The 22,235-nt window shown below is 37.8% G+C and overlaps 2 protein-coding genes across 3 annotated transcripts; one reads left to right on the forward strand and one right to left on the reverse strand.

Moving 5' to 3' along the window:
* Positions 1–1,033: 1,033 nt before the first annotated feature.
* Positions 1,034–8,260, reverse strand: leprotl1 (leptin receptor overlapping transcript like 1). Of its 2 annotated transcripts, XM_044364016.1 has the most exons (5): positions 8,145–8,260; positions 7,373–7,448; positions 6,386–6,572; positions 4,333–4,445; positions 1,034–2,469 (listed from the first exon to the last, which is right to left on the reverse strand). In XM_044364016.1, coding segments are annotated over exons 1-5 (393 nt in total). In that variant the 5' UTR covers positions 8,161–8,260; the 3' UTR covers positions 1,034–2,468. The 2 variants fall into 2 exon arrangements, with proteins under 2 accessions (XP_044219951.1, XP_044219950.1); XM_044364015.1 differs by having other exon boundaries at positions 1,034–4,445.
* A 1,073-nt stretch (positions 8,261–9,333) lies between these two features.
* On the forward strand, positions 9,334–21,718 carry srp72 (signal recognition particle 72). Its single transcript, XM_044362869.1, has 19 exons — positions 9,334–9,473; positions 10,691–10,811; positions 11,491–11,611; positions 12,971–13,114; positions 13,413–13,524; positions 13,619–13,650; positions 14,528–14,652; positions 14,815–14,872; positions 15,000–15,131; positions 15,228–15,356; positions 15,932–16,004; positions 16,457–16,521; positions 16,716–16,811; positions 17,582–17,685; positions 18,071–18,148; positions 18,791–18,928; positions 19,076–19,113; positions 19,517–19,676; positions 20,610–21,718. Exons 1-19 carry the CDS (start codon positions 9,374–9,376, stop codon positions 20,788–20,790), a joined length of 2,007 nt encoding a protein of 668 aa, XP_044218804.1. The 5' UTR covers positions 9,334–9,373; the 3' UTR covers positions 20,791–21,718.
* Positions 21,719–22,235: the final 517 nt, after the last annotated feature.

The raw sequence follows: 22,235 nt of genomic DNA on the forward strand, positions 1-22,235 counted from the left end.
CACTTGACTCTTTTTCTTCACTCTTCCCAAACTTTATTTACAGAGCTCAGAAGTGTTAAACTGATGAAAAGTGTCAGCAGTCTCAAACTTTATAAACAGTACAAAGCACTGTGCATGCTGCTGCTGATGATGTATTTGTTATCACATTTCCTGCCAGCAGAGGGAGACAAACCAAAGGTATTCACCTGTTGGGGAACCTTTATTTATTACTTTCTATGCATTTTATAAGTAAGTTATTAATTTAAATGGTTCCTTTACCACAGTTATAGGAACAAAAGTCTGTGGTCAACAGTGAATTCAAATGGGAAAAAATAAAAGATTTTAAAAACATTTTAAAAGATTATGAGTAAATACTATCAATATGATCTGTTTCAAACCCAGGAAGTAGGTTTACTGAGTTATCCGGTTTATCTGCTTGAAAAAAATCAGGTGCTGTTTGTCCTTTCTTCTTCTTCTTTTTATCTAATATCAGTCCTGTGTTATTATATTAGTTTTGAGTTCTGTCCCACATTAGGTAACTTGAAGTGAAATCATGTTTAGAACAGATATCTCAAAGATAATAAAACAAGATAAAAGCTCAATCTCGAGTCTTGTAGCAAAGGGCTGAATACTTCAGTACATATGTCATTGAGATTGATTTTATTATTTTTATTTTCTAATACATTTCCAAAACTTTGTTTTCTTTTTATGGTAAAAAAAGTACATTTAATGCATTTTGAATTAAGTCTAAAACCCATTGAGATTGTAAAAGGTGAAGGGGTCTGAATACTTGAAGCAACTGTAGAAAAAATAATAATTAGTTCAAATGAAAACATCCACTTAATTGCTGATGTCAGTGCATCAAGTTCACCAATCTTCAATAAGTTTATGTATAAAATGACCTTTTCACACACGACATGTTTCAATTTCTTGTGCCACTCACCAACAAGCATGTAAAATAACATCAGATAAACTTATTTCCTGTGAAGTCTTGAGTCTCATCTGATGTGGTCTCATGAGCAAAGCGAAGGCATTCGTAGTCATTCAAAGGAGAGGATGTTCAAAAATGGCGTTTATTTAAAAAAAACAACAACAAAAAAAAAAAAAAAAACCCCACCATGCTGACTTCTGCCTCTTGAACACAAAAGTTGTAGATAGAAAATGGCGTTGGGACATTTGACATGAAGCGTCCTATAAAATAAATAAATACAACATCCTCTCAGATCTGTAAGAGCAAAAAAAAAAAAACAAAACAAAAACATAACATCTCTCTCTTAAAAACAGAAACACAGAGGAAAACCCATCCCACAGTTACACACCAGAGGAGGAGATAACATCGGACTACGAAACAAAGTCAGAAAACATTTTGACGTGTTTAGCTTAAAATACATACAGTGTCGTACAGACGTTCACACAATATGGAAGTTACCCTGCTTGTCAAACAACAGGCTTACAGATCACCACCAGTGGGTTCATCTACTGTTAAGAGCATGTTCACTTAGATTCAAAGTGGTGTTACATAATAATAATAATAATAATATGCAAATATCATGTCAGTAGTTTTGAACAATAGCTTGCTTAAATATGTTTTCAACTGAGGCTAAAAAGCTGCCGTCATTCTGGTGCTTTTAATACAATCAACGCCTTCACTGAGGTTGTGATCTCTGGAGGAGTCGGCTAACGGATAACAGAGACATGCAGAGTGTTAGTGACCGTTTGTAGTGCAACAACCCAGATGTCAGTTAATACTTTGTGAGCCATGAGTTCCCTCGTCAGATTTTTTTTGTTTTTTTAATATAATTTATAAAGAAAAAGATCTGAGGCTAAAGGATAAGAGCTGCGACCGTTAATCAATTAGTTTTCAACTATTAAATTAATCAGCAACTGTTTTGATACTTTATTGATCCCTTGGAGTCATTTTTTTTTTTTTTTTTTAGAAAAAAGTAAAAATTCTAAGGATGTCATCTTGAGCTTTTGGTGACATGTTTCACCATTTTCTGATATTTTATAGATCACACAACTGATTAATCAAGAAAATAAACAACAGATTAAGTGATAATGAATATAATCCTTAGCTGCAGTGCTAAACCATTAAAATTTTGGCCTAATGGCATCAGTGGAAAAGTCAAGAGATCACCAAAGTCAGTAGGATTCATCCTCTGGGACCTCTGAAAATGAACCAGTGTCTACTTAAGACTCCTCATCATAGGTTATGTTGTGGCCATAATGTGGAAATGAGTTCAACAGTTCGACCACAGAGTGATGTTTCCTTCTCAGATTTGTCTTATTTGGTGGATTTTTAGAGGTCTGAGAGGGTGAAAGTATCCAATATCAGATTAAAATCATCTGGTGACCTTTCAGATGTATCTTAAGGACTCCTTGGGGATCCCAGCTCATAGGTTGGGAATCACTGCTTTAACGTGTTGGAAATCTGCTGTGTGTGGAAACCCATGGTGGAAGTGCATTCTGGGCTGGACTACGATAGGTTATCTATGAAATGATGGGACAAAAATAAAACAAATTACAATTACTTTCATTTAAAATCATCAACAACACATTTTTCATCTCCCAGAGAGCACATATTCAAACTGAGCTTCCAGAGAAATCAAACAAACAACAAAACCAACATCCAAAAAAAGGAAACACTCAACCCTCCATTCAACACGGCGGCGCAGCGACGAGGCAGCAGATGCTTAATTCCTCGTTTAGCTACGGCTAATGCAGTTAAACATGACAGCAGACTGGAAAGCTGCACCTAACTGACTGCAGGGCCCCCGTTGTTCCCCCAAGAGCTGCAACAAATCAACCTACAATTTCCTTCACATAGTCCGGACATAAATTTTTTTTTTTTTTTTATCCTGGAAATGCTGGTGTGAAGAAATGCGATGGCATGTTGGCCAAAATGTGGACCGAATGTGCTTCTAGAGAGGAAATGTAACACTAAACACCGACCATAATCGCTGGATTCTTTTACTTGGAAGGGGTCACGTTTAAAAGCTTAAGGGCTGTTAGTGTCTTGAACAGGCCTCGGTTATATAAGTAGCCCAGGTCTTAGCTTGGCCGCATTTTCCAACAAGGCTGCTGTCCTCAAAGCTAATCCTACGCTAGCTGGCGGCTACTGCAGGCTTTTCATGCTCTCTTGACCTGACGAGGCAAGTCTAACCCATACTTACAGTGAGGTAAGAGCTATCATATGCAAAAAAAAAAAAAAAAAAAAAAAGAACACGGTGAATAAGCAGCCTGCATCCATTTGCCACCTGAGAAACCACCGAGTCAGTTTAATTTGATCTCTGTGGTGACGGGTCAGGGTGTCGGTGTGAATCCTCTCCTGCAGGTTCAGGAGAGGAAACAAACGCTCGCACGCTGCTCCTGAACAGCATCTCCTTGTTTTGTGTGATGAGAAACAGAAAGGACACATTGCTGAAAAGACAACTGATTTAAAACCCATGAAACAGGGTTTGAAATATGTGTGTGTGTGAGGGGGGGGGGGTCGGTGGCAACAGCCTGACACTTTCACACACACGCACACTCTCACTCTCTCACACACTCACACTGATCATTTGTTCACAGCTTAGGCGTTGTAACATTAAACAAGCAGAAAGCGGACAAAAATCTGCAGTCCATCAGCTGAATTTTCACCTTTTTGCTGTGACAAAAAAAAAAATCAAAAACACAACACAGGACCGTTTCTGTCCCGTGACAAATGGAAACAGCTGTTTCTCATGGTGAGTGGTGAAATCCGAGCTCATATTGTGCAGATTTTTCTATCAGTTTTCTTGCTGATTTCCACTTGACTCAGCATTTAGACTGGAAATGGACACCCATCTGTGTTCTTACATAGAAAAGAGATTATTTTTTCTATCTTTTCAGAGTATCTGCTAAATGGTAGAAAAGGACGCCGGACGACCTTGACACCGTCCTTTAAGATCAGATCGAATCTTCTTAGACATTCAATTGGATTTTTTTTTTTAAAACATTTTTTTTTTTTTTTTTTTTTTTAAACAGATAACACAAGTGGTTTCGTCTTTCAACACTCAAAATGAAAACACAGATGGGAGAAAACTCACAACATGAAAAGTCAGAGAGCGAAAGTTCAAATGAGGAAAAAAATCCAACTGAAAGTCAGCATATTCCATCCACCTCGTGTCACTTCAGTATGATGCAGGCGGTAAAAAAAAAAAAAAAAAACCCAACAAAAGAAACAAAAAAGTATTGCACTGGTTTGGTGTGAGTCTATGGATGGGCGGTCATCATATAAATAACAACAACAAGAACCAAACAGTAATACCAATAATAATTGTAACGCTAATAAAAACAGTTCAGACTAAGGTCCCCCTCCCTCTGCTGTTTTACCACTGCTGCCAACTGAAGTCGTCGTTGGATCCGAAGACCAGGAAGAAGCCCAGGATGGTGGCGAAGATGACTACGTTACCCGTTAGCACGAGCGCGCACGCTCCCCAGGCGATCTGTGAAACAACGCATCAATAATTCAGGTTAACAAATGTTGCTGCCTGCTGCGGCACGTTATTTAGGCCAAAAAAATCTGGTGGATGTCAACAGTTTACAGAACGGTTTCTCTGTGTGTGTGTGCTGCTCTACGGTTGTATATTCAGGACACACAGCAGGACGGGATGTTAACAGCAGCCGTCAGCCAAATGCTAAACAAGTGCTGCGGTTAGTACATCCGTCTGCCCTGTCGGCTCCTCTGATGTGTAGGAAAACAAATAAGTTTATGATTATTTTATTGATGTTTCTTCTCTCATAATGGCTTTGAATGTCCAATTAGCACATCTGACTACATTATAATCAAACACACACCTCAGATTATTTGCTGCTGTGACTTTTAACTGTCTTTACAGTAAGAACTACACCTGTTGGAGAGGAGCCGAAACCCTGAAAATCTTTAGACTTCTGTGTTTAATTAAGTTCCTTTAAAGGGGACATATCAAGCTTTTTGTGTATTTGTCATTTATATGTCGTTATAATGTCAAATGTCCACGTTAAACATAGTCAAAGTTCCAAAACTTGAGGTGAACGTATTTAAAAATGCTCCCTGCTAGAAGAAAGCCAGGGCTTCAGCCTGCTCTCAATGCTCTGTTTGAAGTGTTTTTTTTTTTTTAACTTTCCTGACGAAATGACGTCAGCTCGTCAATGCATGTCTATAAACAGCCGTCCGTTATTTGTTGCTGAGGTTTTTCGCATTGTCCACCCTCATATTTCAGATCAGATTCGGGCTCAAACATGTAGGGATGTATTTGAGAAGTTTCCATTTCATGTAAAGGACAAGAAAAAGAAGTGAAATCCTACTACTATAGTTTTTTTTTTAACATAGCCTCCTGAGCTAGAGGAAGCTTTCTGAAGCTGACCAATCAGAACAGACTGGGCTCATCGGGAGGGAGGCCTTAAAGAGATAGGAGCTAAAACGGCCTGTTTCAGACAGAGGCTGAACTGAGGGGCTGCATAAAGAGCCAGTTTAAAATAAATAAGGAGTTTTTTTTAACTGTAAATCATGCAACGATATTCCAGAATAAAAATATAGACCTGGAAATGTGCACGATATGTCCCCTTTAAACCTGCATTAAATTATTTTTTGGCAACACAACACATTATTACCTTTTAAAGTTAATGAAATATAATATAATCCATTACAAATAGTAACTTATTTACATATCCAGCAGATACAGAGCAACATTTGTAGTCTTTTGACAAGTACATGTCCAATGTTCATTCTCATTTTAGCTGTTTTTGTCTCTCCCAACTCTTAAAAGGAAATATCCACTATGTTCACCAGCTAGTCGCTAACTTTTTATTCCGTTTGATGCCGATAAGGTAGTGAATGTGGGTTTATCAGAGGTGGACACAAGGTTGATAAGAGCACTTTTACAGTTAAGTTGTAAAAACCAAAACAGTGAGCTGAAGACACTAAAACACTCCATAAAGTTGGAGGAAATGGCAGAGGTGGGTGAAAATCATCAGCGGGTTTATCATCACGCTCAACACCTTTCATATTACACAGAGCTTTAGATCTTGTCTTGGTTCTGTAATGAATTAATATTCTGGTAAACACAGGATGTCGGGGTGGGACATGAGAAGAGGAGAGGCGGTTAAACAGTGGGTGTGTTCAACCAGAGTAAACAGAAAGTTATTTTGAGCTCTACAAGTTCTAGACGTGTCAAGATGAAACATGACAGTTTAAGAGGTGAAGTTCCAGTGTGCGCTAATGTTAATAGCAGGAAGTTTCCAACACTTTCCAAGAGATTTTCATGTTTAATTTTGTATTTTTTCTTGCAGTAAATTTATGGTAAAGTATGTAGAACAAAGTGAAAAAAAAGTCATGTTTTGTTTGATTATGTTGTCACACTTGAGGCGTCCCTCTAGCTCGCAGTAAGAAGCTACCGTGACTTACTACTTCAGCTCTTGCGAAGACGATGGGCAGGCCGAAGGCTGAAATGACGATGCCCGTCGTGAGGAAGATGGCCAGCTCTTTGCAGGCGTTGCTGGCCGAGTCTGTGTCGTCGACCACCCTCCGCGAGATGCAGTAAGGGATGGGAGAGAGGATGTAGAAGAAGAGGAGGAACAACGGCCAGTATTTGCTGCGAAGAGAGAAAGAGAGAGAGAGACAGATGTAAGGGATAAGTACTCTCATGCTGGGATGATAAAGGATGCAGTCAAGTGAATCCAAGGATGAAGGAATAACCACTGTTCAGCGCTCAGTACACTATCTAACTTCACAGGTGTTTTTTTTATGAGACTGGAGCTACATTTCTACATTCAAGACTCACTAGCTCACATTTTTTACATCAATTCCAATATTGGTATTTGATTTTTAATTTGAAATCTGGTAATTATATAGCAATAATAAACCTTTTTTGATGATGATCAGATTTAAGCTTGGTTATTCAGTGAGACTGAGTTGAACATTAACACAAATACAACTAAAAAAAAAGGTAAGATAAGAACAATAAGACTCAAACATTTTAAAAACATTCAAATAAGTATTATAACTTAGCTTTCCATTTTTTTTTTTTTACCCCATTAAAGGGTTTTTTTGGGAGTTTTTCCTTATTCGAATCAATGGTCTGAGGCCAGAGGATGTTGTATTGCTCTGCAGACTGTGAAGCCCCCTGAGGCAAATTTGTGATTGGTGATATTGGCCTATAAAAATAAAATTCGCTTGACTTGACTTGCAGGTCAGTATTAAAGACCCAGCAGCTCATTTTTTTGCCCCAGAAACCCAAAAGTAAATTAATCCAGTCATGCATTCACGCCTGTATTTAGAGCTGTAAACCTGTGATGGGATCACCTCAAGTGCATCTGAGCGCCAAGTGTGAACAGTTTGCCTTCACACCACCCACACACACACACAGGATGTGGTGGTGATGGTAGTACTTACTCGTACACAGGGAGGGCACATCCTAGCATGAGGAACATGAGGCCGATGGCCCCTCCAAAGGACAGGCTGATGAGAGCTGAAAGAGAGACAGAAGAGAGGGGAGGGTCAGCATGAGCGGGGAGAGAGCTTCTTTCTGAATCTGCGTGTGTGTGTGTGTGTGTGTGTGTGTGTGTGTGTGTGTGTGTGTATGTGTGTGTGTGTGCGTGCAGAGACCCTCAACAATGTGATCATGGCAGCAGCAGGGCCCCTAGCTATTGTATCATGTGATGAATCAGCTGATTTCACGTGTAACAGTTACATTAACAATCTAAGCCTTGCTGTGCAATTAAGGGGCTTATTTTAAACTCTGAAAGCAGTGCAGTCATCAAAATAGGCAGCTCAGTTTCAACAAGCACAGCATCTCAATTGGCGACTGTGTAATTGCTGAAGTTAAGGTGCAGCTAGCATTAGCTTATTAACGATTACTATTACGTGATAATACCACAAAAGAGGGAGTGTCATTAAATACGGTATCATAATGCATTATGTCATGGCTGCAGTAAACTACCATCTTAACGTCGGTGTGTATTTAACTGGGTTGACCGAGACAAGGGAGTGCAAGGTTTGGAGCTAATGCTAACTGTACTGGCCCCGCGGCTCTACTTCTTCGCCGTTAGCTAGCTGATGATGACAAACGCATCCATCACTCTCCTACACATTTTTGCCACGGTGACATTAATGGTTCCGGGATTTTGGTGCTTTCGAGAGGAAATGAAAAGTTCAATTCGCTTACCTTTAATCCCGGCCATTTCTCCTAGACAACAGCTTGACACACAGCCGTGGTGAATGACAACAGTGCCCCCTCCTCGGCTGACTGAGACTGAACCTCCAACCCTGCCTGCTGTGCTGCCTTCAATGGGCTAGTACAAATATCGGAAATATAATAATCTTTACGTAGACGCCACTGAATAAAAATGGTACGCTGAATTAGCGTTTTTATCCCTCCTCCTTTATATTGTTTTGTTTTTATTGAATGTAAAAAAAAGCTTCTTGCGACGGAGCCCCTAAAGTCTCGAAAGGTGACACTCTTTTATCTTGTGCAAACAAGATAAGGACCTTGTGCAAATAAGTTACTTTCTTGTGTGCACACGATAATAATTTGTTTGATAATCTACTATAAATTCATATGCATCTCTAAATTCAGATGCACAAGGCGCAAGTTTTATTTTCACCTCGGAATATCATTCAGTGAAATTATTGCTGCTCTTGCACATTAGGAAAAGGAAAAAAATAAAGGGCTGCAGGGCATCCATACGAAAATCCATTCATAAATAATTTATAAACATTTGTAACTGCAGACTTAAATTATTTTAAGCAGACCAAATTACTTAGAACATGTGAAACACTAACATATGGACCCATAATCTGTTTGCACATGTTATTGTCTTGTGCGAACAAGTTATTTTGTTTTCTCAGGCTTATGACCAGCCAATTTCTTACCTGAATGTGTGTGGCTGGACATTCTTAATTGTTGTATTTCTGTATTTTTAAACTTTGCTTTAAATCGATTTTATCATGCTGATCAATTGCTTTTATGCTGAGGTTAAGCTCCTTGACCTGCCATTGTGTATGAAAAGTGCTATACAAATAAAATTGACTTGACTTGACAATCACTGACAAGCATTTGGTCAATTTGTTAAATCTGGCAAACTCATAGCCTGTATAAAAATACTCTTTAATATTTACTGAAATCATATTTGCGGACGAAAGTAGAACTTTACAGGTCAACCATGAAGGCATCATTGATTTGCCTGCGTCATCTCAGTCAACCGTCAATTGAAAACTATATATCTCCAAAATGTTAACGTGTCATGAAATTTAAAACGATATTGTACTTCACTCGTATTCCTCGGTTGGGAGGTAACTATTTATAATTTCACAATTAATTATTTAATATAATTCTTGTTAACCCGGATGTGAACGCATTCTTCTTCCGTCGAGCTAAGAGCCCATTCAGCGAAGATGGCGAGCGGAGGGGTCTCCGTGGCTTCGCTCTGGACCGAAGTAAACCGCTGCGGGCAGAATGGAGACTACACAAGAGCCCTGAAAGCTCTGACTAAAAGTAGGAATTAATGTCTAGTCGACGTTGTTCTTAAACTCAGCCAGAGTCTGTCCGTTTCACGTGGCTCCAGTTAGTGGGGCTCACTGGCAAAGCAAGGGCCAGCTGTTAGCATGTGGCTAGGCTAACGGCAGTTGGTCAGCTTCTTGTCAGATCTCACAAACACCGCTTTTGCTTTGTATTCCCAATTATTGCACATAACCGTGTACTTAAAGGATGTAGCTACACGGCAGCTAATTTCTGTATGTTTTATATGAAGTAATACGTTGATATTTTGCCCCAGAAGTGCGCCGTCGTTTCTTGATTAATGACGTGTCCCTAGCCTGTCAGCTAACTTGTCATCAGCTGCAGCAAAAGTACCGATACAGCAATGTATAAATACTCCATTACAAGTAAAAGTTCTGCATGAAAAATCCTGCTTAAGTAAAAGTACATAAGTATTATCAGCTAGATGTAGTTGAACGTATTGTAGTAAAAGTAGTGGTTTGGTCCCTCTGACTGACATGGTATTATATATGACATAATTAGATTATTAACACTGAAGCATCAGTGTTAGAGCAGCATGTTATTGTTGTAGCTGCTGGAGGTGGAGCTAGTTTGAACTACTTTATATACAGTTAGCTAGTTTAGTCCAGTGGTTCTCAACCTAGGGGTCAGAAGAAAAAAATAAAGTTCTGATACACAAATCTGTTTTCAGTTTTTGGACTTTTTCTGTAATCTTTGATTTTTGGTGAAATATTGGATCATTTGAACATTTCTTGAAATGAAACCATGTGATAAATTTAGAGGAAAAAAATCACTATTTGGTGGAGCTGTTAACAACTCATAGACATCAGAAATGTGACTCCGACTACACACTGCTTTTTGTAAGACGTCAACAGCCAGAAAGGAAACCACTGGTTTCATCTTTAACAATATGTTGTATTTTAAAAGCTTGTTATATTATCCATTGTGTCAAATCCTCTTCTGAAAAGTAACTGAAGCTGTCAAATAAATTAAACTATAATATTTCCCTCTGAAATGTAGCGGAGTGGAAGTACGAAGTAGTAAGTACCTGAAATTTGTACTTAAGTACAGTACTTGAGTAAATGTACTTAGTAACTTTGACTACTGGCTTTCAGACAGCTGCTACTGAGTCTGTGAAAAGATTTTAATAACTCTTCATTCGTCTTTTTAGTATCCCATTTTCATGTTTTTCTCCTCTTTCTCCTCTATTACAGTTTTGCATGAAAACAGGGACGATGTGACAGCCCTTCACTGTAAAATAGTTTGCCTTGTTCAGAATGGCAGCTTCAAAGAGGCGCTGAATGTCATGAACACCCACTCAAAAGTACTCGGCAGGTAAATCAACAAACTTTGTTGTGGTTGTTTTCTTTTCTTCTTTCCAAAAAGAGTAAATTTGGCACTAAAATTACTCTAATTTTAAAAGATATTGACTTGATTTGACTAACTTGTGCAGCTAAACCTCATATCATCTTAAAATGAATGTTTAAACACAGTTTTGCACAGAAGGAGGTTTGTGGATTTTGTCCCCCATCACTTGAAAGTACATTATGAAGGGATCTCTCTTAATGGCCAGTTTGATCAGGAGGAATGATTACAGCAAGAAAAACATGTGTCAATGTTCATTTCAACAAATTATTCAGATTTTCAGTTTACTTTTTCAATTAATCGTTGATAAAATATCAGAAAAATATTGTTCAAACAAAGGATAAAAGATAAAAGATGTAAAGCAGCAAATCACAATTTTAGAATCTGAAATAAGTAAACATTTGGTGGTTTTGCTGAAATTTCAAAAATGTGCCTAATGATAATTTGATTATCAAAATAGTTGCAGATTATTTCACTGTCGATCAATTAATTGCTTAATTGACCCATGATGCCGTTAGCTGGACTCTTTTAGTCAAACAAGATCAAAACTGGACACAACTTCTCCAGTTACATCATGCTCTACACACTGAACTAAGTAATTATTTCCTACATGCCTTGTTGTTGATGTTTTCTTTTTTTTTTCCATCAGTGAGGTTGTGTTTGAGAAGGCGTACTGCGAGTACCGGCTGAACAGAGTGGAAAGTGCCCTGAAGACCATTGAAGGAGCTCCTGAGCAGACAGACAAGCTGAAGGAGCTCTATGGTCAAGTGGTGAGACTGTTTGACAAGTAACCAAATGATAATATTACTGAATGCATTTGTTTTGATGACTGTACTGACTGTACACACCTCCTTATCGATGTGAAGCATCATGCAAAAGTTGTCCACATGACTAATATGAGCTCTTGAGTCTGCTGATTATTGATATCTAGTATGTTTAAATATAACCAGATACATGATGAAATTCTTATCAATCATAAAAAACATCTAAAATGGCATTTAGACACTGATGAGACCCTTCAGAGCCAAGATATCATCATTACTGTCAACCATCCTAAGATATATATTTATAGAGATGTGGTTCAGTAGCATTTTATCTGGGAGATTCTTAAACTGATGTGAGGTGATCAGCTAGATAACGTCTCCAGTGAAGAGTCGTCACTGTGAAATGACAAAAACACACAGTCCGGTCGCAGCTCTGCAGTGATGTTATTTGTCTTTTTACTCACAAACAATCTTTGGCTGAATAGAGGAACCAGCTGCACCGGACTAAAGATGAGAAGCCTGCTACCTTTGCATTTTTAATTACCAATGAAAAACAGAGAGGCAAGGCAGGTTTATTTATATAGTACATTTCAGCAACAGGGCAATTCAAAGTGCTTTACATAAAACATTAAAAGCATCGAGACAGAGTGCAAAAAAAAAACACTGTAAAAGGACATTTAAATATGTTAAAAAACAGTCATTAAAGAGCTGATAGAATAGAAAAAACAAGGTAAAATAGAGTAAGACAGGTATAAAATACAAAAATAAAAGTTACAGTGCAGTGTAAGAAATGAATAATTATTTGATTTAATCAAAGGCAGCAGCAAACAGAACAGTCTTAAGACTTGATTTTAAAGAACTGAGAGTTGCAGTAGACCTGCAGTTTTCTGGGAGTTTGTTCCAGATATGTGGAGCATAAAAACTGAACACTGGTTCTCCATGTTTAGTTTTGACCCTGGGGACAGACCAGTCCCAGACCACCTGAGCGGTCTGGATGGTTCATAACATAGCAGCAAATCAGAAATGTATCTTAGAGAGGAGAGATGAAAGGTTTGATAAGAGATTCGACAGCATCAGACCTCAACAAATCCAAGTATTTTTCTGACCAGGAACCAGCTTTCAGAACCCCAGTCTCAATATTTATACTAGAATTACCATCAATTAAAGCTTGTAGACAACCAGTGTGGTATTGGCCAATTATCCAATAGATGTCACTACTTGGACCAAACAATTCATAAATTGTTAGCATCAGCCAGACGCTGTTTCTGTCCACTCTTAACAAGAAACTTTCTAATCACTGAAGCTAATAATATTTATTTCCACTTCTTTTAACTGACTGGGTTTGTCTCTGTTTTCACCGTGCAGTTGTACAGACTGGAACGCTACAACGAGTGCAAGTCTGTCTACACGGATCTGATCAGGAACTCCCAGGATGAGTACGAGGAGGAGAGGAAGACCAACCTCGCTGCCGTGGTGGCTGCGATGAGTCAGTGGGAGAAGACCCCGGTGGTAAACATCCCTCTACAACATTAACATTTTGGGCTTTTTGTTTATATGTTTCCCTGTGTTGTTGATCACGTCTGTGTTAATGTTTAGTCTTTGAACTTAAGGCTCTCTGAGAGAAACTTAAACCAGTTTTTGTTTAAAGTTAAAATTCCTTTACACTAGGCAAGTATAAAGTGGTTTAGTCACAACACAGAATGTTAATAGATTATTATGTCTCAGTAACAGTGTCAACATGCAGATTGATATGCAAATATTTTGCTGTGTAACTTTAAGATGACGTGTTTTATTTTCCTCTCTGCAGGAAGATTTGGGTCTTCCTGAGTCGACGTATGAGCTGTGCTACAATGCTGCCTGCGATCTGATTGGCCAGGGTCAACTTACAGAGGCTTTGAATAAACTACAACAAGCAGAAGGTCAGTCCCAGTCTACCCTCACTGTAGAGTTTCTATATATATTTTTCTAATCCATTTTCTGATTTGATATTAATTGATTGTTTTTGTTTTTCAGAGCTTTGCAGGATTTCATTGGCAGATGATTCTGTGAGTGTTTCTACTTTCCTCAAATGCTTGAGTGTCTGTTGAGTTTTGTCTGTTTTTATTTCTTTTGTGTTATTCTTCATCCACTGGAAGATGCTTCAGAAACAATGATGACGACATAAACTTTTGGGCTTTTATGTTGTTGTGCATTGATTTAATAAATAATGAAACGGCATGAACGTGGACACTGTATGAAAAGAAATGTGGTAATATGTTGGACTTGATAAGCATTGAAAAGGCATTAATCTTGTTGTGAAGAATAATCTTGATGGAGAGAGTTATATTGTCTTGTTGAATCTTATAAGACATCAACCAAAAATTTTAATTCACAGGAAAAGTTTGTTCTAGATCAGGGCAACAACTAAGGATTATTTTTATTGTAGATTAATCTTCAGATCATTTTCTAGATTAACGATTTGGCAGTTAAAACATCAGAAAATAGTGAAAATGTCCATCATATCAATACTCTAGTGCACAAGATGATGTCATCAAGTGAGTTGTTTTATTCGACCAAAAGTCCAAAAATAAAATATTCAGCAGAAAATCCTCAGATTTGAGAGTCTGGGACTATCAAATACTTCATTAAAATAGGTTAATATTCTTACAGTGAATTAAATCAATTAATCAACTCATCATTATGACTCTGGTTAGGACAAAGATTGGGATTTTGAATTTTGTCATTCGTTGGAGTTTAGATGATGGCAAGGACGAGAGTGGATGAGGAACACTGACGTTACAAGAGACAACAAGTGAATCATGTACCTCAGTTATTTTAGATATGAAGTGATACTCTTCTATGTCTTAATTGTCCGATATTAAGAACTCCTGGCTTTTTACCTTTCCGGGATAATCACCGTCATTGCTGGTTTGTTTTTTGCAGGATGTAACTGAGGAAGACATCGAGTCGGAGTTAGCCGTCATCCATTCTCAGATGGCGTATGTCATGCAGTTACAAGGTCGGACAGAAGAAGCCCTGCAGCTCTACAACCAGGTCATCAAGCTCAAGTGAGTTAAAGGTTTATCACATGTAATTTAGAAACAAAGGAAATAGTTTAAAAGGCATTCTAAAGACCGTATACAAGCTGTAGAGTGTTTTAAGTATGTCAACCATTCAGGTGTCAAATAGATATTCCATAACATGCTCTAATTGTCTGATTTTAATTTCAGGCCATCAGATGTGGGGCTGCTCGCTGTGACTGCCAACAATATCATTACAATAAACAAGGTGGGTAGATGACAAGATAAACCTCAGATTATCTCTCTTCCAACTAAACACTGTCATTTCTAAAATCCTGAATCGTTGAAATATGAAAGTGTAATCCCTTCTGGATCATACGTGTGTGTCCTCGCAGGACCAAAATGTGTTCGACTCAAAGAAAAAGGTGAAGCTGACGAACGCGGAGGGTGTCGAATACAAGCTGGCGAAGAAGCAGCTGAGGGCCATAGACTTCAACAAAGCCCTGCTGGCAATGTACACTAACCAGGTATGTTACAGCGATGGCTTCTGGATGGATTTACCAGAATCTTAGATGTCATTATGGATCACAAGTTATTCACGGATCGCTTTTTGCCGTCAACAGGCCGACCAGTGCAGGAAACTGTCATCCAGCCTTCAGTCTCAGAACCCGGGTCACCCGCGGCCCGTCCTGATCCAGGTGGCTCAACTGTGCAGAGAGAAGCAGCACAGCAAGGCCATAGAGCTGCTGCAGGTACAGATGACTGCTGACTGATGTCACCTTGATTCACATCCTAACAAACAGAAGTCGGTTTTTAATGTCCTTCAAACGATTCGTCTGGACTGTCAGGCATGAAGATAAAATGCAACAGTTCATCAAGAGTAAGAGTCTATAGCCATGCTAGCAGATCTGTGAGGCTATACTTAGGCTAAGAGGTGCTTTGAGCTAAATGCTAACAATGACAGTGCTAACAGCAATGTTAGGACGGTGTAACATTTACCATGTTCTCTATTTTAGTTTGGTGTATTGGCATGCTAACATTGCTGCAGCTAAAGAACAAAGTAGAGCTAACAAATACATCTTTTGACCTGACGATGGCACAAGATTAAATGTCATGTGATCATCAGGTCGTCCTGGCGGAAAAGATTATCTGTACTTAATTTCATGGCAATCTATCCAGTAATTGTTGAGATATTTCAGTCTGGACGGAAGTGTTTGACTCATCGACAGACAGATGTAGTCACTCCTAGACACATGGCTAAATAAACCAGAACCTCTGCTCTGTATTTTCTAAAACATGCTAATTGCTTTCATGTTTGCTTTTTCAGCAATTCTCAGATCAACATCCAGAGAGCGCATCAGGCATCAAACTGACAATGGCACAACTCTATTTAGTACAAGGTACTGTTATGTTTTCATACAGATATTATGGTTTGTTATAGTTTCATGTCTCCACAAAGACTCTGTGATAAACATCTGCAAATTCATAATGTTTACCTGTTCTCTCTGTTGGTTCAGGATATTTGAAATTTAATTGTTAAGCTTCACAGACCAAACAATCTTAACTACTGTTTGCATGTTTTACTAAAAAATCTTTTCACATGATTATCAGATTGTTTAAGAATCAAGAAGTACTAAATCTAATCACACAATCTGACATTTTTTCACTAAACCGGTGCTCGGATTGATTTGTTTATCAGCCGCAAGCTTTGATTTCAAATGATTCAATTGTAATAAGTTAAGTTACATAATGGGCTTTTTCCGTGGACACAAAGGCTGCGTTTGTTTTAGCCTAATCAGAGCGAGTTTGTGTGCAGACTTTTAATCACAATGGACTTGATTTCGGTCCTCAGGTCACGTAACAAAAGCCTGTGATGTCCTGAGGTCCATCGAAGAGTTCAAGTACAAATCAGGGATGGTAAGTTTGAAATTAAAACAATATTATAACTCATACTGTTTGAACTTTTGACTGTTTTTATTCTACAACAGTCTCTATCAATGATGAATGGTTGGTTATTTCTTTTAGTGCTAATTTACGACCGTTATCAGTATAAAATCAACTGAATGTCACCTCTTACATCATCCACCTAAACTGTGTCGTTGGCTCTGCAGGTTTCAGCTCTGGTAACGATGTACTCCCACGAAGAAGACATCGACAGCGCTATTGACATTTTCAAACAAGCTATCGAGCACTACCAGTCCCAACAGGTTTGTGTCTTGTGTTTTTTTTTGTTTTTTTTTTTACCTCACAGCAGATTTAACGTGTGCAGCTGGATATCAGTGATAGTAATAACATTGTGAAGTGGCATTATGTCTTAATTTAGAGCAAAAATCTGCAATATTATTATTTCCACACATATAAATATATCTTTCTAGTTCATGAATGAAAGCTTTTTCCATTTTCTGTCCTGAACACTGGTAAATGTTTCCAAGTGTTAGAAAATGATGCATTTTATGTTTCCAGTTTCTGAAAACTCATTTAATTATTTATTGTAATTCTGTTTGTCTTGTCTTTATGGAAGCTTTTAGCTTCCTTCCTCTCCTGCACAAGTGTTTTCACTTTGAATTCATGTATAGCTGAGTATTTGTGGGTAAAACTGTGATGTCATTCTGTACAAACCAAATCATATATTTTCTAGGATAACAAAATATATATTTTAATGTGCAAATAAATAAATAAAATAGTTTGGAATAAACAGAAATAGAGTTGAGTAACAGAAGCAACGAGAGACACCTACAGCAACACAGGATTAATCATCAGAACATGGAGGAAAGTCACTACAACTCTCTTTAATAGACGAGCCGTTATGGGGGAAATAGCACAGCAGTGGATACTTAACAGAAACAGAGAAAATATAAAAGCAAAGATGGAGACAAACGAATCTTGTAGATCATCACGGGTAGTTAAATCTGTGAATACATCAGTCGTCTAACACAAGCCAACACAAGTAATCGGTCTTTTCCTTCTTCCTCTGCAGCCTGGATCCGCTGCACACTTGGCTCTCGTACGAGAAGCTGCCAATTTCAAACTCAAGTACGGACGGAAAAAAGAAGCCATTAGTGATCTGGAGCAGCTTTGGAAGTGAGTCACGGCCGTCCAGTTCGACATGTGTGAAGTATTTTTGGGAGGGAAAAAACACTAATGTGCTCCATAGATGTTAAATCTCACAGCTGTTGATTCTGCTGTTTGTTCAGTCAGATGTCAAGTAGATTCAATATTTATCAAGCCTTTTAACAACATGAGAAAAGAAACTTGTGAAGGCAAAGCATTGATTCATTTACATATTTAAACTGTACATTTGTTAGTGTGTATGCACAATGATCTGACAGGACTGACCTTTAACCTTTCCATTTTTTTGTGTGTTATATTATGTTTCGTCAGGTGATGTCAGGATGATCATTTTAACTGCAACAGTTTCTTCTTTTACAAGGTTGACGGTTAATTCTTTTTGCTTTTTTTAAAACAGGCAAAACACCAACGACATCCACACACTGGCACAACTCATCTCGGCGTATTCTCTGGTGGACACGGATAAAGCCAAATCGTATCCTTTCACCTAATGAGATGTTTGAAATGGAAGAAACAAGTAGTTTATGAAGTGTTTCAGTTATTGTTAAAGCATAAATGCCAAACATTCTCTGATTTTTTAGCTTCTCAAATGTGAAGATTTGCTGCTTTTCTCTGTGACATAATTATCTTTAGGTTGAAAAGAGATAAAACAAGAGATATGAAGATGCCACCTTGGATTCTGGGAAATTTTAATGAGCATTTTCCTATTTTTTTTATTATTTTTGACATATTCTAGACAAAATGATTAATAGAGAAATAATCAGCAGATGTTTGTTACAACCTCAGAAGACACAACACAGATGTTGATCCAGGATCTGATCTTCTGTTGGGTTCAAAATTAGTTTCAAAGTGCCGTGAGGTTTTGAACTCCATTAGGTATCATCCACCCTGATTGATCCATAACGTGCCTCTGCTTTTGTTTATATATGCAGTAAAGTCAACATGGCCTTCCTTACAATAATAATGCAAAATGCTCATGAAAGACGAGCAGGACCAGATCACTTTGATAACTCAGGACTCTTGTGATTGTGCAAAAGAAGTCATTTTTTAATGCCAATGCAGGAATTGTTATATACTGTATATATTAAAGAGTTAAGTCCTGAGCGTTCCTCTCCAGCCTCAGCAAGCACCTACCGTCTCCAGACACGATGTCTTTCAACGTGGACGTGGACGAGCTGGAGAACTCCCACGGAGCCACATACGTCAGGAAAAAAGCTGCAAAGGTCCCAGGAGAAAACCTTCCCAAAGAACAAGGGTAAACACTCACTAGTCTCACAGTATTGGCTCACAGTGTTTTGCTGAAGATGCACAGGTGGAGCAGAGTGTAACGATAAACTCAGGTGGCTAAACTTTCACCTCATTAATGCTAATATGTCTGTTTTTTTTTTTTGTAATTTTACAGCCAAGGTGATATCAAAAAGAAGAAGAAGAAAAAGAAAGGTATGCTATTGTTTTACCTGTGAATCAAATACTGTGGGACATGTAGTTTATATCCAAAGTGGGATATCATCCACTGTTTGGGAAGAAATCGGCACATGAAACGTTCAGGAATAAAGTAAAACAAGTTCTGAGTTTCTTAAAGTCTTTATTTACTTTACAGTTAAAATGATTATAAATGAATTTGTGATACAATTGACCCTCAACAATATTGGTATAATTATTTTGTCTTATACAAGAGCTTCTTAAGCTATATTGTGGTTTATTATAGTAATGGTGTCTTAAAGACACTTTAAGATAATACAGCATGTACAGTTACTGGCCACAGATGTGTCCCGTTCATGTTATCACGTTGTTTCTGGGTCAAGTGCTACCTTTCAGTGATTCCTCCTGATCTTCCTCTTAGGCAAATTACCCAAGAACTACGACCCCAAAGCGACCCCTGACCTCGAGAGGTGGCTGCCCATGAGAGAGCGTTCCTACTACAGAGGCAAGAAGAAGGGAAAGAAGAAGGAGCAAGTAGGAAAAGGCACACAGGGAGCGACGGCAGGAGCTTCAGCCGAGCTGTGAGTAAACTCCAGATGCTCATCACCTGCCAGTAAAACTTTTCTGGGTGCAATTTACCGTCACTGAAGCAGAGTAATCAACTCCACTAATGGTGGAAAAGAACCTGCGAGATTGTCCTTTTGTTTCGCTGCCAATGAATCCTCAGTGGAGATCTGCAGCTGCTGCTGAAACAATCTGTTGTTTTAGCCAAAATGAAAATTATTCAGTTTCACCCAAAAGAGTTACTAACGCCAGGAATTTCATAACTGACTGCTGATTTTATTGATAATTTTTGTTAATCTATAATATTTCAGATTTCAAAATAACCTTTCATCATGACTTTTACTAGATAACGAGGCAAATTATATTTGACCCTTTTTAAATGTTTTTTTTTTTTTTAGTTGTAAAGTAATGTTTCTATTGACATATTGATCATAATGCTGAAAAAATAGTTGATTTGGTGATTACATGATTGGTTATATGCCCAAAAAAAGGACAAATGACAACAGGTAGTTCCAGATAATTTGCTTGTCTGTTTTTATATAATATTAGTTTATATTATTTAAAATGGAATAATTTAGAGTTTTAGACTACTGTTCAGACAAAACAAGCTACTTAAATTAAACATATTCTTGTGCTCTGGGTTATTGTGAGGGACATCTGTCACTATCTACAGACATTTTATGAACTTAAGGATTAATAATAATTAAAAAAAAAAAAAAAAAAAGATCTAGAGACTAATCAATAATAAAAACATTCAAATGCAGCCTCAGTTGACACTTTAAAGTACAGACTGGTGGTACAAGGTTGCCTCACTTCAGCACTTTCAACTTGTATTAGAGTTAAAACATTAATTTCAGGTGTGATATTTTCCCAGAATGAACAAATATTTCCAGAGAACAACCTCATTCCCATTCTGATTTATTTATATTTTGTCTTTTTCTATGTTCCAGTGACGCCAGTAAGACAGCCAGTAGTCCCCCTACCTCCCCGAGACCAGGGTCCGCAGCCGGCTCATCTACAGCCGCCTCCAGCAACGTGGTCCCCCCACGACAGCAGAAACCCGCAGCCTCGGGGGCCACTCGCAAGAAGGCACCACAGAAGAAGAAGAAGGGAGGCAAAGGAGGCTGGTAGTCAGAGGGAAGCAACATCTGTATGGTCGAGGAATCACTAAGACATCATAAGCTTTTCAGTTTTTTATTTCTTTTATTATTTTTTTTTCCATTCATTCAAATCTGTAAAGCCAAAATGTCCCCTGTTGCTCTTCTACACCGTTAAATCGTCTTTTAAAAGTACAGAAGAGAAAATGAAATGGCCCCAAAATCTCACCAGGATGTTTTTTCTTTTCTTTTTTTTTTAAAGGGCAGTTCAACTGAAATCAACTTTTTTTGTTGCTTTGCAAAAACAGATGTGTCCTGAAATGTTTCTGTTTTTAATTTGTTTTGAGTCGTGACCTTTTATGAGGTCAAGGTCAAATGAACAACAGAAAGCTTTGCAGATATGATGAATGTTTTATTAAAAGGTCCAATGAAAGGAAAATTGTTTTCTGTGCTGTTCCCTGCTGTTCTCGGGTGTATGTTATATGCCAAATGTGTATTTAAAAAAATATATTTTGAGACATCTTGCAGATTTACACCCAGTAAAATGTTAGGAAAGATTTTTGGATCAGTCAAGTTTCAAGTTGCGTCCCTCCTGGTATCAAACCATTTAATGGAGTCCTCTTCTTTTCATTTAATAATTAAGAAAATTGAATTGTCATTTTTCGGGTTGCCCTCATCTTTATACTGTTCATTTATTACTGTTAAATCCTGTTTAAGGACCTCGAGGATGTTTTAGGAAAACAACTGCTTTTGCAAGGTAACATGAAGTTCAGTCGTGTCAGAACTGTCCACAAATACTTCTTGGCTTTGAGGTTTAGGATGTCGTACTCTGTCTGAATGCATCATGTGTCTTTAATTGCAATGATGCAGTGTTAAATTATATGTATTTTTGAAGCCCTGTGTTCAGTCTAAATTGAAGTAAAAGAACTTTAAGTCTTAATAAAATCTTGACAGTCACATAACTCCTGTGTTATTTGTAGCTGTATTTCATCCTTAAATTAAGTGAGTTTCTGTAGAAGAGAGAATAATTATGTTCACATTGCTTTTGTTCACTATCAAACCAAACACTTCACAGCAGCTACTCGTGACCATTTGAGGGTCTGTGAAGAGAATTCAAGGACATGAATGAGTTGAGACATTAGTTTGTATGAATATTGTTTTATTCTGCACACAATGTCCTGATTTTTAGTCCATTATGTGCAGCATATAGGATGTATGTTACATGACATAAGCCTTCACTAAGTTAAAGGTGTAAATTAATCATTTTAAATCAGTTTAAACCCAAAATCTTGATTCTGTAGGCAGGTGGGTCATATGGAGGTATTTTGAGGTTTTCCCTTTTTATAGTTTATTAATTGGTGCACATTAATTTTTAATTCAAAACTTCTCATCCATATGACCCATGTGGAGATCTGTAGTAGCATACAAGAGTAAAAAAATATATAGTTTAAATTGCTGTAGCAGCAGTTTTGATGAGTT

The sequence above is a fragment of the Thunnus albacares genome, chromosome 10, assembly GCF_914725855.1.
Source record: "Thunnus albacares chromosome 10, fThuAlb1.1, whole genome shotgun sequence".
In the NCBI taxonomy this organism is placed as follows: Eukaryota; Metazoa; Chordata; class Actinopteri; order Scombriformes; family Scombridae; genus Thunnus; species Thunnus albacares.